The following is a 15,929-nucleotide window of genomic DNA, read 5'->3' as shown; positions in this document are numbered from 1 at the left end:
ACCACTGCTGACGTTAGATCAGCCTTCTTGAGAGCAAACCCATGGAAAGTCACTGGACCAGGAAGAGTTCGCAAACATGCACTCAGATCCTGTCAGGATGCATCACAGCATAATAGAGAAACTGCTCATCCCAAGACTGTAAGAAACTACAGAGAGTCATGAACACAGCCCAGCCTCTACACAAACCAGCTTTCCATCCATTGACTCAAGCTATACTTCCCACTGCATTGGGAAAGCAACCAAAATAATCAAAAAACCCTTCTACCCTGGTTATATCCTTTTCTGTCAGGCAGAAGATATAAAAAGATTGAATACGCGTACAAATAGATTAAATAACAGCTTCTTCCCCACAGTTATCAGACTTTTGAACAGACCTGTCAAATAGTAATTCTAACCTCTCTTTCTGCATCTTCTCTGCAGGTGTTTCACTGTGTGCTGCTATCCTGATACACTTTGTATGGTACAATCTGCTCACTTGGCACACAAAGCAACACTTTTCACTGTATCTTGGTACATGTGGCAACAATAAATCAATCAATCAATCAATCAATAAACTTATACCTTGTTAGTGCTGGAGAGGCACTGTGGAGTCAGAGGTTACGTAACTAATCACAGAATTCCCAGCCTTTGACGCACTTTTGTAGTCACAGTATATATTTGGATGGTCTAGTTCATTTATTGATAATTTGTAAACTTTAGGATGTTGATAGTAATGGTATTCTCTTGTTATAGATATTTATTATCTGCCATTTGTGAGGCATTAATGTTACTTGCCATTATAAGCCCAAGTCTGAATGTTGTCCAAGTCTTGCTGACACGGCCTGCTTCAAGATCTGTGGATTCAGAAACAGTGCCGAACATTATGCAATAATTAGGAAACATTCCAACTTCTGACTTTATGATGGAATGAAGTCTTTGATGAAGCATTTGAAGATAATTGACTAGGACAGTACCCTGAGAATCTTCTGCAAAATATATGGAATTGATCTCCAGCACCCATCTTCTTTTGTGCTTGTTATGACAACAACCAATAGAAACTCTGATTCCCATCAACATCAGTTTTGTGAGGGATCCTTGATGCCACACTGAGTTAAATGCTGAATTGATGTCAAAGGCAATCATTTTCACCTCACCTATTAACTTCAGAATTTCCATCCATGGTAGGACCAGAACTGTAACAAAGTCAGGGGCCTAGAGTCCTGACATAACCCAAAACCAGCTTCAGTAAGCAGGTTATTGAGTGTTACTTATTGCCACTGTGAAGAACAATGCCTATCATTTTGCTGATTATTGAGATTGTTGGGGAGATGATTGGCTGGCTTGGATTTATCCTGCTTTCTATGGATAGAACATGCCTGGGTAGTTTTCCACATTGCCAAATAAATGCTATTTTATTGTAAGTGGTAGTGAAACACAAGTCTTCAGTGTTGTCAGGATGCTGACAAGGCCCACAGCCTTTGCAATACACACAGCATTCAGCAATTTTTTAATATCAAGTGGAGTGAATTAAATTGGTGGCAGACTGACTTGTAATGCTGGTGACCTCAGTAGAAGGCCAAGATAGAACATTCATATGGTAATTCTGGCTGAAGGTGTTTGCAAATGCTTCAGCCTTGACTTTCGCTCTGAGGTGCTGGACTCCCTCATTATTGAGGGCATGAATATTTGTGGCGCTTTCTCTCCCAATGTTATTCATAATTTGATGTGGCAGTACTGATACCTTAGGTGTGATCCATTAGTTTCTCCTATATTCCACTCCCACTGTTTGAAATGCAAGTAATCCCGTGTTGTAGTTTCATAGGTTGACACCTCATTTTTATGTATGCCTGATGCTGTACCTCGCATGCCCTCCTGCATTTTATTGAGGCAGGGATGACCCCAGACTTTACAACGATGATCGATTGAGGGATATGTCAAGCCATGAAGTTACAGATGATGGTTGAATACAATTCTTCTGCTGCTGATAGCTCACTTGACTCCTGGATGCCCAGATTTGAATTGTTATATCTGTTCAAAATCTATATCATTTAGCATAGTGGTAATGCCAAAACTGCTATGGACAGATACCTCTGTGGCAGGTACATTGCGAGAACCAGGTCAAGTAGGTTTTATCTCTTGTTAGGTCATTCATCACCTGCTGCAGACCCAGTGTTGGACCCAGCAGTAGTGCCACTGAACCAGACTTGGACGGTGAAGCAGGTACACACTCCAAGGTTACTCCAACAACATCATCTTACACATGGCATCTACCACTGAGAAAAATGTTGCAGGAACACCATCAACTATGGTTCATCTTCAAACCAAACCCAACCCTGACTTTGTCATTGAGTCAGTATCCTGGAATTCTGAAAATAACACCATCATTGAAGCTTCGCCACCACAAGAACTCAAAAATGCCCATGGCCACACTTCTAGGACCAGCTAGGTTTGGCAATTATTGTTGAGCCTTGCCATGATTGTTTAAAGCGAAAGTAAACAGAGCAACAATTTTCAGACCAGTTCCTCACGCAGAACAAGTATATCAATGCAATCTGTGCATTTTACGGACAGCGGCAACACGGTATATATACAATATTGAAGTTATACAAAATACTTTGTTCCCCAGATCAGTGCCAAATAAGCTGGCATTAATAAAATTACTTGTACTAATATATTTGTAACAAGTTTGACTGAGCTAAAGCATCCTCAGCTAGTCAATCATATGGAAAGAAGCATAAAATGATTATGAAGCACGTACCATGTTATACTTCAGATCATACTATGACATTGTCCTAAATTGCCAAAAGCATAAACATTTATCTAAACAGTAACCTCAAAACTTTATTTTTCAAAGGGGGAACAAAAAATGTGCATGTCCTGGTCGTGAACATTTTTTTTTAATTTTACTACTTTCTGGTATCTCAAGACTTTTAGTTTATCTGTATTGAGATAATATATATCAGAGAAAAATTCAAGTTCAAAAGTATTCACTTGCTTAACATTCTGGCACAATTATATTATGTTGGTTAATTAAAAGTTGAATATTTTTGAGTATAGTGTAACTTATGTGAGACATTATGTATAATTTATTCCACGATCAAATCAATAAGAATTATACAGATTATCTAGCTTTTGTTGTTATAGTAGATGCTCTTCTGTTTATGATTTAACTTATTCTGAGAACATAAAATTGTAAATTGTTAGTACTGAATGAAAAAAGTGTTCCTAACTTTTGCAATTACTTCAGATATCAATTTGACCCACAACGGGCATGTCCCAGGTAAGTCCACACGTCTTGTGTCATGTGTATGTGCAGCGAGCATATTTTCAATAAGATTTATTTCTGACACTTTGTAATAGCAGTAAGCGTAAGACACCAAATGAACAGGTTAAGAAATAATCACAATTTAACAGGCTGGCTAAAAGTTAATTTTGGGTGGGTTTGTGAAAATTATTTATCATCTACAAATAATTTTGGTGGCCACTTAAAGTTAACTGAAACATATTATGTGCATCAAACATAAGTTTAGAATGGCAGCGAAGATTTTTCACTACAGACTTGCGAGATCATTATGAAATTCCTTATTGCTTCGGATGTCCCAGCCTATAATACACAAACAGTTTCCAGATAGCCCCATGCTGTGCACATGTAGATAAAAACAAGGGAAGATATTTCGAGTGACAGCCTTTATATTATTCATCTGAATCGTGACCTATTAAGTTGCCCAATGATTTTTGATAATATTTCCTGTGCATTGAACTGCAGTTGTCTAATTACTCACCTTCTACATGATGTGTTACAAGTGTGGTGCTCACCCCTAAGCTGAATCATTCTCTTTCTGGATACAGCATTGTCCAATTCGATCAAATCATAATTGATATGCTTTGGATTGTCCAAAATTGCAATGCTACAATGCACTATCTGAGCAAGAACTACTCTTGTTTATAATATCCCTTAACAAAATAAATATCCCAAGGTGTTTCAATGGAGTTTTCTAAAGCAAAATTTGACAATAGACCAAAATTTTTGGTTAAAGTGATATGTTTTAAGGAGTGGCTTAAAGGAGGAGAGTGTGGTCAGGAAGCCAAGACGTTTAGGGAGAGATTTCCAGAGGTTGGAGGCTAGGCAACTGAAGGCAAGGTCACTAATGTGATTAAAATTTGGGATATTCAGCAGGCCCAAATTAGAAGACGACAGATGTCTCAGAGGATTGTGGAGTAGAAGGAAATTACAAAGCTAAGGAAGGCTGAGGCTGTGTAGGGATTTGAAAACAAAGATGAGAATTTAAATATCAATATCAACAACAAAAACAAAGTTCCTGGAAAAGCTCAGCAGGTCTGACAGCATCTGTGAAGGAAAAAACAGAGTTAACATTTCAGGTCCAGTGACCCTTCCAAATTTGTGAGGAAGGGTCACCAGACCCAAAAAGTGAACTCTGTTTTTTTAGTACACAGATGTTGCCAGACATGCTGAGCTTTTCCAGCCAGTTTTGTTTTTTTTTTCAGATTTACAGCATTCGCAGCTCTTTCGGTTTTTATTAGATATCAATATGTTGCTTGACCAGGAAGCAATGAATGTCAGAATGAGAAGAGGAGGTAATAGGTGAATGGACCTTGGCATTAATTAAGAAATAGGCAACACAGTTTTGCATGAGCTCAAGTTTACAAAAAGCAACCAACTAGCACTCTTCCTCCGCATAGCTCAGGACTACCATCAATACGAACTTCATGAAATTCTCCAGTGATCAGCTTATTAAAGTTGGAGATGCCTTGAAATTTTGGTTAATTGAAGAAATTAGAGAAGGTTTTTACTCTTTTAACTGTGAAGGTTAAGGGATGATTTGATGGAGACATTCAAAATTAAGGGGTGTTTCATCAAAGCAAATGGAGGGAAACAATTTCCTCAAGAATCTTGCAAGTTTCAATGAGATCACCTCTCACTCTTTTAAAATCATAGAATATAGGCCAAATTTACTCAACTTTTCTTGAGACAACTCTCTCATCCCAGGTACCAGTCCAATGAACAATCATGTACTGTCTCCAAGATGCGAAGACCAAAACAGTAATCCAGGTCACAGAGTCTGTCAAATTGTCACAAAACTTCCTTATTCTTGTACTCCAGTTTTCCAGGTCACCATGCCAATTGCCTTCTTAATGTCTTGCTCTTCCTGAATTCTAACTTTCTGCATTTCTTGTATGAGTACTTTCAAATCCACAGCACATCAACATTTAAAACGTCCATGCCTTTTAAGAATATTAGAGCAGTTCATTTATTACCAAAATGGAACATTTTTCAATTTGCGATAATCTAGTCCATCTGACACCTTGTTGCCTACTCAGTTAATCTTTCTATATCTTTGCAGCCTCTTTTGCCCTCATCAAGGGCTTATATTGCCACCTAGTTTTGTATCATGAACAAACATGAATGTTTCATTCTCAGTCTCTTTGTCCTAGCTCGTTAATATCAGTAATAAGCTACTTAGGCCCCAGCATTGACTCTTGCAGCACTCAATTAGTTACAACTTTCAAACTGGAAAATTCACATTTATCGTTAAACATCTCCGAATCAAAACATTCCGGTTCATGTCCCATTCCAGAACTTGAGCACAAAGGTCGGGTTGGGTCTCCAGTGCAATAATGAGAAAGCATTATACTGTTAGAGATGGCATCTTTTGGATTAGTTTTCTGTAAAATTTTGGTATTATGTCAAATAAGAGTGAAATAGCTATCCTTAGAATGTCTGCCAATATTTATACCATAAAAAACAGATTTGCTAATTAGGGTCATTTCCCTGTTTATCGCCACATTTCATTTATTTCCTCTTCGATATATATTTTCTTCATTTTTTTGCATAACAAACTTCTGTTCCATTGTTAAGCTCCAATCTACAGCTCTGCGTGTTTGTCTCTCAGTGTTAAGCCACCTCATTAAGGCTAGAAAAAATCTATCAAGTCAGATTTCAGTCACAGATCTGAATTAACCAGTGATAACATCAGCTGGGATCCCTGTACAGAATTGGTGCTTTTCCTTTTCATTTAATATAATTTTCCCCAGTAATCCAGTTAATAGGACTTGCCTGCTGGGTTTTTGTTCTATTTTTAAAAGTAATGCATTTTTGTTTTAAATTGGTTGTTTAAGTATCCCCACTATTTACTGTTAGCAGCATTGCCTGAGCAACTTAGCCAGCTGTACACTTAGCCATGCATAATTGACTCTTTTGAATATATCTATTTGGAATTGGAGTTTTTTTTAGTTTATTTTTCACAGGATGTGGGCATTACTGGTTAGGCATTGCTTAATTGTCTTAGAGAAGATGGTGATGAATCGCCTTCTTGAACTGGTACATTCCATGAAGTGTTGGCATATCTGCAGTACTTTTCTTTACAGTTTGGGGATATACAGCTTCTTCCACCTAATTTTTACTGGCCTTCATTATTCCATAACTATACCCATTCAAATTCGACTTCTCCATTGTACAAGCCAAGATTTTCCTTCTTTTCCATTCTTCTATTTTTCAACATGTCAATTCTTTCATGAAATGTAGACAACACTGGTAAGTGCTGTGTTTGTTGTCTATCCATAACTGCTCCATGAAATTATTGCTAGGCCATTTCAGAGGGTAGTTAAGAGTCAGCTAAATTGTTCTGGGTCTAGAATCACATATGTGCCAGACCAGGTAAGAATGGCAGATTTCCTTCCATCAAAATGACATTGATAAACTCGATGAGGTTTTACAGAATTGCTGGTAACTTCATAGCCACTGTTACTGAGACTAGTTTCTAATTCCAGATTTGATTTTTTGGAATTAAATTCCACAGGGTACTTTGATCAGATTAGGATCCATATATATACAGCATGAATAACGAGCTCTTTGGGTTACTTGTCCATGACATTACTATTACACCACAATCTCCCCATAGGGAGCTTCAAGAAATTGACCACATGTCAGTGAAAGAATGGTGATATAGTTCCAAGTAAGGGTAATGTATGGTTTGGTCTGTAACCTACAGGTGGTGACGTTCCCTTACAGCTGCTACCCTTGACCTTCTAGCTGGTGAAGTTTGCAGGTTTGCAAGTTGCTGTCAAAGGAACTTTGGTGAGTCACTACAGTGCATCTTGTAGAAGGTGCCACCGCTGCCACTATGAGTCAACAGTGTAACAAAAGAATATTGAATTAGCAAATGGGATACCAATCGAGCAGATTGCTTTGTCCTGGATGGTACCAATGTTCTTGGGTGTTGTTGGAACTGCACCTACTAATGCAAATGGACATTACTCCACCATACTCCTGACTTGTGCCTTGAAGGTGGAGGACAGATTTAGGAGCAACACACAAAATTCCCAAACTCTGACCTGTTAATGTAACCATAGTATTTATTCAGTTTGTCCAATCAATTTCCTCGGGTTCATTAGTAAACCCCAGGATGTTGATGGCCGGGGGATTCAACAATGAACTTTGAATGTCAACGGGTGATGGTTAGAATCTCTCTTGAAGATAGCTAGATTCTCTCATTTTGGTCATTACCTTGAACTTCATGTGGCAAAAGAGTACTTACCAATTATGAGGCCAGGAACGTCATTCTCAAACTAGGTTAAATGAATTAACCTTGTCCCTTTACATAATACTCAATCTAGAATTATTTCATTCATTCCACAACTTATTGCTTCAGGACACTGCCTTCAAGTGTATTCCACAAATTTATCTTCCTGACTGCCTTTGACATCTTGATTTGGCCAGTCAATATGAAGATTTAAATTTTCCAAGATTCTTACATTGCTTTTGTAACAAGGTCTAACTGTTTTGTTTTTTGATACTCCATTCAACAATATAGTGGAACTTAGATAAGGTGTTATGAACAGAAAAAATGTCAGGAACTTATATTGTGCGGCACTTTTTAGCACACATCACTCTTGAGCACTCTAAGTGCCCACATCAGCAAGAATGACTGGAGATGAACTTTGTACTCCCTAAGTGCTGTATCAGCTTTGGGACCAGACTAGAGAGTGTAAACAGATTCTTGCGGCTAAAACAACAGATAGACCTAGGACAAAAGATTTTTATTTATTGTGCAATAATTAAATATAAACAATGTACTCATATGTGATTTGTCATGTACTAGACAGAGATTTGACAGAAATGAGGCAGCTATGCAGAGCTGGACAGCATATCAGATAGAATTCTGTTTAGACAGTCTAAGACAGACTCCCTCTGAGGCTATTTGAATAAACATGAAGTTACCCAGCATCCCAGAGTCTTCCTGTGGTCTGTGTCAGCGATCAACTGCATCAACAGTATAATTACAGTTGGAAGATGTATAGCCTCTTCCACTTATTGTTACTGACCCTTGTTATTCCATAACTCCACCCATTCAACCTCTACTTCCCGATCTTATGAGCCAAGGTCTTTATGTTGTCCTGTCCTTACATCATCCGTTATTTTCAGAGCCACTACTCCTTCTCAGGAACTGCCAATGAAGAGTAGGTAGCATTGCAAGTTTGAGGTTACAATCAGATCAGTCATGATCTAATTCATTGAAGGTTCATGTTTGAGGGTCTGAATTGAATACTCCTGCTCTTTGTTCATATGTCCACATCCAGGAGAGCTTCCTATTGACCGTGGGATTGAGAACCCAACCATTGTCCTTAACTGGACGGTAAATCTGCTCCCAGTGGACTAGTTAGTCAATTCAGACAAAATCACTGTCAGGTTTCTGGTCCCAACATTGTGCAGACAGAGGACCTTCAACTGAGGCTGAAATCCTGACACAAAATGAAAAATATGACCACATTTATCTTTTGTGACCATGAACTCTAAACCATTTTCTCCATTTGCACCAGTAGTTTATAAAATTTTAAATTCTATCATCTTTGAGAAATTTACAAATGCTTCAGGCATTCAGATAAGATCAGGCATTGATTTCACCACTATTCTTTCCAGCAGCCTAGAGCACTTAATGCACTTTTACCAATCAACTCTATGTTCCTCACTGTCCTACTCAGATTATCATACAGTCATAGAGCCATAGGGATTAGCAGCATGGAAGCATACCCTTCAGTCCAACTGATCCATGCTGACCACATATCCTATATAAATCAAGTTCCATTTGTTAGCATTTGCTTCATTTCCCTGCAAACCCTTCCTATTCATATGCCCATCCAGATGTGTATTAAATGTTGTAATTGTACCAGTCTCCACCATTTCCTCTGGCAAGAAATTCCATTCATGTACCATTGTCTGCGTGAAAAAGCTGTCCCTTAGGTCCCTTTTAAATCTTTCCCCTTTGGTGATGTATTTCAGGCTCCTGTGCGTATCTCAGATTGTCAACATGATGGAAGAAAAGACAACAGTCCTGGTAAGAGACATATTTGTGTTTCTCCCTATCAAGAGTGCACAAGGTCATTGATTAAAAACCAATTCCATCCCTGGTCAATGTATGCTGGTGGGTTGAGGTGCTGATGTGAGCCGAATTACGTGGATGTACTATCCTGCCTGTGTATACAAGACAATTGTGAAAATCAAGGTCAAAAAAAACTATCCACAAGTCTCTCTTGCATTGAAGGTAGAATCCATCTCACTCTGAGTACTGGAAGTTAGTCAGCAAAGCCAGTCAAAGAAAAAAACAGAACAAAAAAACTTCAGCTGACGTGCAAAGCTAAGAATCTTGAAATTAAATACTGATATTACACAAAGTGGCCACTGCAAGTTGTAGTGTATAAATAACACAGAGCCTGAGCTGTTTGCCTTTTAACTCTTCTTTGGACTCGTTTCCCATTTCTAATCTGTGTGTATAAATTATGTTGTCGATTCTTCTTGTGTTTAGTAGCAAATTAACACACTGTGTTGCTGACTTGAGGAAGCCGAGCTAAATTGGCTGCCTTTTAATACATAAATTCATTTGGTTCGGGAGAACTGCATCCGCAAGGATCCTGCTCTTCCAACAGAGGGGCAGGTGAATAAAGTACCGTCATCCTCTCTGAAATTTTAGCGGATTGGCAAACTTCATCCAGGGACTGATCATCACATCTCCACATCCTTTTCGTTTTAAAGCCCTATCCCCAAAGCCCTAGGAGTTCTGTTTTGTTTCAACCTGGTGCAGCCACTCAACAAACCAGTTACCACTTTCTACAAAGTTACCAAATAAACGGGTCCCACTTTCTAAACATATGCCCTAACTGCCTGATTTCTAACAATATCGATGCCCTCTTCCACTGAGGACCATATTGACGGCCGCCGCCACATTACTGTTAAAGTCCAAGTACCCACCTGACAAAAATGAAGATCTAATTTGAAAAGGAACTTCCAAGCTTACCTCAGCAACCGCAATTGGCTCAGTCTAAGAATCGAAGCGAAGCAGTATGAAGTCCAGGGAAGGTCGCACAAGAAAACTCCATCTGCTCTGACCGCAGAGCGCGCTCGGGATCGGAGCTGAGATCCCAATCGCTGGGGTTCTCGGGAAATGCAGTCCCGATGAAGTTGCCACCTGCATTTTCCAGGAATGATAGGCACTGCAAGTCCCAGAGTGCAGCTTCCCCTGGCAAGGCTGGCAAGCCTTGCAAAAGTGTCAACAAAGTGCCGACAACCAATAGGAGCAGGCGAGGGGGCGGGTTCCTGCGAGATGAAGTTTTTCGGGAATGTGAGAGTTTAGAATTACTGCAGTAAAAAAAATCCCCATAACTCAAACGGCCAACACGGCAATGTAGGGCAAATAGGCAAACGGAAGGAGCCGAAACCCTAACATCATTAAATGCCATGAAATCTCCCCTAGGCTTCTTCTCTTCTGTAATCCCAGGCGATGGGACATTTTTCAAAGCAGAAATAATATCCTCTTTTTCTTGGAAAAGCAGCATTGAAAGTATTAAATGTTACCTGGAACAGCCGTAGCTATGTCTGAGTTCAGAGCCAAGGCGAAGAGATTTGGATGTCTCTCCCCTCGATAAAGTGTTTTGGAACTGGAAGAGCGATCAAGGAGCTGTCGTGGGAAGCGAAAACTTGTGGATTTTTTTCCCCCAAACAAAATTTCTAATGTCACAATAATTTAGGAGGGAGGGGAAAAAAAGATCGCCCTTTGCTGGGGCTCTCAAACAACAAGCGAGCCAGCTGTGGATCTGTCCAGGGTCCTGAAAACATCACGTTGTTTTTACCTATCCCAGGACGCTAAAAGAATCCGGAGCTTGGAGAGAAGGAAGAAGAGAGCGAACAACAACAACACAGAAATATACCAAGTCTATTGGAGATTTCTATCGACACCTGCATCAATAGCACTTTCTAGCGCCGTGTGAGCTTCGAAGATGTACAGCCCAGCAGCTCTCCGCCTCTACCTGTGGGAGACAATCGTATTTTTCAGGTAAGATTTCTTCTTTATGGCCATTGCTCTTTTTTTTTAACTGTGAGTAGCGGCATGGAAAGAAGCGCGTTTAATTAAAATGCACCCACACACACGCACACACACACACACACACGCACACACACACACACGCACAGATGGGATTGTGCACCATTCAAGGTTTTTAGAATATATATATATGTAGATCGATGAAGAGGGATGATTGCAAGTTGGGTTTTTTTCTGAGGAATGTCACCCGTTTCATTAGATCTGCTTTGCCAAGTCTCCATTAGGTGCCACACGGTAATCTCATCTCGGCACGACGAGCGTGCAGCCAAAACCACAATATTAATTGTACTGCATCGGATTAGACCGCAGTGATCTGTCGCTCCCCGAAGCTACCAGACCGGCGGCGCTCGCTGGGCAGCACCGCCAACTATTGGTAGGATCGCGGGACTGCATCACACGCCGACCATGCGAAGCACGATTGAAAAATGATCATATTAAAGCAAAAAACATCGTGCTCCTTGTTGCAACTGCTCTGTTTAGGTTGGGGTGTAACATGTCCCAAATTTCCTATGTGTATAGCACAACACATAACCAGGCACAATGCACGCTTAGATATTAATTTTAGGGATGCATATTAGAATTTTTCTTTCAATTTTTACATCTGCTGCAGCAGTGGCTGGGCTATCTGGGTTGTGTGTGTGCGTGTACACTAGGTGCAGATGAAAGTTTCTGCACCAGTTGGAAGCTGCACTGACGTCTGCTCCAAGCCATCACTCATCTTAATACCTCGACAGCTTCATATCAGTTCCATCAAGTTGTGTGGAAAACGATGCTAAAAGATAGTCTTGACTCGCGCGTCTCGGCTCAGTTGTAGACCTAGTTCCGTCCTTTCAACCAATATTTGAAAGGCATCGACTTCAAACAGCCAAACAGCACATCGGGAGCCGATGCAGCAATAAGGGTGTCAGACATTGTTAAAACAAAACGGGGGTGGGGGTGCTATGATACAGGTCTATGATTTCAGTTCCCCCTCCAACCCCAAGCCCTGCGCGCCTTCTGAGGAGGATATTAGGAGGCGAGATAATTGAAATTACTCACGTAGGGGGTTGGGGTGGTGGGATGCATTATTTGCACATTTCGTGTTAATGTTGATGATCCAAGAATTTGTGCACACTGCTGGCGTCTGCACATTGCCGGCTAGTTGAAATCTCTCCTCCGATTCCTCCTTTTCAATAGTGCTTCTCATTTAGAGTGGAGAAAGGGGAGGAGACATTGATCACCCTGACAGATAAAGTCGAGCTTCAGGAATATAAATTACATGTTTTAATGTATAAAAAATGAACATTCTTCACTTCGACAGGTTTTCGGTTGCGTAAGCGTTGATTCGGTTAATACTCCAGATGCACTCCGATTTGGAGCTCACGAGAATTTACACTAAACACATTTCTCTCACCACTGGAGGTTAACAAATACTAGCAGTTGAGAATGGACTAAATTTGTCCCACTGCATATCTACCGTTACAGTCAAAAGTCGAGATTCCTTCACATTTTATGGTTCAAACTACTGATAACTAGACCTGATAAATATTCAGGTACTGGAGCGAGGCCATTGAACGTGAGAATGTGTCCCAATATTGTGATAATTCGGGTAGAATGGCAATAATTGAAGAGCTGGTGAATTGCCCTGCTCATGTAGGATGGTAATTTTCATTTTTTGAGTTGCAGTCGGGTGCGGTTGTGATGTTAAATCAAGCAATGGCTTCTGTACCGCAGAGAAACAATTACCACAGCAAAACGGACGTGATCATTGTAATGGCCCGTGGACATTAAGGTTATGACTTCAAAAAGAAAGTGTTGCTTAACTTCAGACCCCATCCCTTTCGTTTATTTATTCATCATCTGCATTCACTCAGCACTAATGGTTTATTGGCGTTCAGCAAATATTTTGCCGTTTGACCTGTAACTGTACTGAGGCTCGGCAGAGAATTCCAGGCTCTTCACTGACATTGCCCTTCCTTCTGTGTTCCCTTCCACAGTTTGGCAGCGTCCAAAGAGGTGCAAGCCGCTAGAGCTGCCACTAAACCCCCATCACCGTCGGACTTTCTGGACAAATTGATGGGCAGGACATCGGGCTACGATGCAAGGATCAGGCCGAATTTTAAAGGTATTATTTACAAGCAATAAGAATGTTTGCAGCAATGCAGCCGACATAAATCAGTAATTGTACACCACCGCTAACTCGTAACACTAGCCAATGTCAGAATTCTGCTGCTGGATAGGACATTTTGCTTCAATTAGAAACACCTTGAATAATGATCGTGTACTGCATGGTAGGTGAAAGGTGCCTTTAAACCAAGATTCCTTTCTTTTTGGAAAAAGGCGAACATGAAGTGCAGGATGGGAGTTAATGGCTAGCCATGTGACCTATTCAGAATATCAGTGGTGAGTTATGACAGGTATCATCAACTAAGATTATAATTAAGGCACTTGCTGGTTAGTGTTGTTTTCTATGCAAAATAACTCGAGAAACTATTCTACTGTTTCTGATTATATTCTGGTGAACATACTACATACAACATGATTTCCACTGTTTTTTTTAATAAGCCCAATAAAATCAATTGAAACGACTTTTTGCTGTCACTTTGTCATTGTGGTATCTTGTTGAAATGTTTATTTTCATTTGTATTCAACACATCAAAATCCTTTCTCAACAGATTTGATACTTCAGTTTGGCATACATCTGGAAGTCAGTAAATGTAGACTTTTAAAGTGAATAGTTTATATCTGTTTCTACAATCTTTCAAGCTCCATAACTAAACAACGAAAAACAATAGTTCTACAGACCAGTTAGTTTTAGTCATGACTAATAAAATAGCATTGGTCATGTTTGTATTGACAAGTGATATACTCAGGTGAAAAGATGATTGTGTTCATTCTGAAATTTTGTACCCTAGTTGAGGCAAATGAGAAGATTTCCCATTTGTTAATATGAAGTATGAGAAGCCAGTGATGAAACATGCATATTCTGTGAGGCACAATACCTGATTCTCATGTCAGAACAACTTTAGCACACTGACACTCAAAGCTCCTTGCCAATGTGCTATTTCTTTGTTTCACAAGTACCATTCTGAGAGTTGAACCAAGTTCCGTAATAAATCAAATGCAAAAATGTGCAGTTTTATGTCTTGGACTTGTCTTGCAGATGTGAAGTTATACAATGGAAATTGTTTTGTTTTTAATCCAGGAGAGGAAGTAGGTTTCATTCCCTATAATAGGCAAAGGCAAGTTAGGTGACATTGTGGTTTACAATTCCGATGCTTGTTCTACCACCTCAATTTGCTTCCTACCAAAATATTTACTGATGTTGTTAAAAATTCCCTCTGCGTGCAGGCCTTGAAGAAATAATGAAGTGTATTAGTAAAGAAATGCAGTGAGTATTGTTTCTATGATTTTTATTAAGTACTAAGTGTAAAATAGGAGACTAATTAGTAGATGAGGTATTTGGTTTCAAATGTAACAACATGACTAGAATGTTGCCTAAAGAACAGGAAATTGCATATTTATGGTTCATGGCTCTTTATTGAAAGTGGAAAAAACATAAATGCAGCACATAGTTTCAGCTGGGTTTTTGGCTTCTTTCTTTCAAGACATGTGTGTGCTGCAGTCAAAGCCAGCATGTTTTGCCCACCCCTAATTTCCCTTGAACTGGGTAGCTTGTTCATTCTTGAGAGGAGGTCGATTAAATATCAATCACATTTCTTTAGGTGTGGAATCACATACAGGCCAGATCAGCTGAAAACAGCAGAGCTCCCTCCCAGAAGAATATTAATGAACCAAGGAGATTTTGACGACCATCAACAACTGTTTCTTGTTTTCCATTAAACTAAACTAGTTTTATTTTTCCTTAATTCCAGACCTATAATCAAAATCAAATTCTGTTTGCTGCTGTGATGGGGTTCAAACCCATATTCCGAGACCAGTGCTTGGATCACTGTATTACTAGACCAGTGAAAATAGTGCTATGCCACTGCCTCCTCAGTCCTCAGTATTCAGGCTATTAGCCTTTACAAGTATTCTTGCAATTGCATTCTTTCACTTCCTTTCTCACTTCTCCATTTGTCAAAACAATTATTGTATGTAAAATGGGAGCTGATTTGTCAAAATCAGTAGCAAATAGTTAGGTTTCTTTAGTAAGAAACGCATTCCTTGCAAGCAAAACTTACTCAATCCAACATGCAAAGATGATCACCAATAGGTCTAAACTGTGCAAATATAAACAACTATCTTTCTTGAAATACTCCCACAAAATCCAAGAATATGAAAAGAATATTAAAAAGACTGTGTCCTCTTAAAATTACTTCAGCCAAGTAAATAATTCACAGATTGTCCAAATTTTGGAAAGTGTATTTGGCTACATACCTAAATGTACTGGCATTAATTCTTCCTGGATCAGTTATTGCTGTCTAAATTCTATTCTCTGAAGATGATGTAAACTTTGAATTCTTTTGTAAAAATACTTCATTTGCAGTGAGGGTACTCCAGTCATTTTACAATTCCCAAATTTTAATGATGGAGAAAAAAGCGAAGAGAGGGAAAGTAAAGGCTTTTGCTACAGGC

General features: G+C 39.5%; 1 protein-coding gene and 1 long non-coding RNA gene across 3 annotated transcripts in view; one reads left to right on the top strand and one right to left on the bottom strand.

Moving 5' to 3' along the window:
- Nucleotides 1-10,456, bottom strand: part of LOC125458133 (uncharacterized) — a 153,813-nt gene extending 143,357 nt beyond the window's left edge. Inside the window, exon 1 of the long non-coding RNA XR_007248773.2 lies at nt 10,290-10,456. This is a non-coding gene — a long non-coding RNA (uncharacterized LOC125458133). The remainder of the gene's footprint in view (nt 1-10,289) is intronic.
- Nucleotides 10,457-10,599: 143 nt separating this feature from the next.
- glra1 (glycine receptor, alpha 1) overlaps nt 10,600-15,929 on the top strand; it is a 132,020-nt gene continuing 126,690 nt past the window's right edge. Inside the window, exons 1-2 of one of the 2 annotated variants that reach the window (XM_048542972.2) lie at nt 10,600-11,324; nt 13,349-13,476. In XM_048542972.2, coding sequence (XP_048398929.1) covers nt 11,269-11,324; nt 13,349-13,476 — 184 coding nt within the window. In that variant the 5' untranslated portion in view covers nt 10,600-11,268. Of the gene's footprint in view, nt 11,325-12,916; nt 13,144-13,348; nt 13,477-15,929 lie in introns of those variants that run through there. The other variant, XM_048542973.2, reaches the window with a different exon arrangement.

This window comes from Stegostoma tigrinum, chromosome 13 (assembly GCF_030684315.1).
Source record: "Stegostoma tigrinum isolate sSteTig4 chromosome 13, sSteTig4.hap1, whole genome shotgun sequence".
NCBI classification, from domain to species: Eukaryota; Metazoa; Chordata; class Chondrichthyes; order Orectolobiformes; family Stegostomatidae; genus Stegostoma; species Stegostoma tigrinum.
Note: the sequence above shows the minus strand (reverse complement) of the source record. Positions and strands in the feature narration are given on the sequence as shown.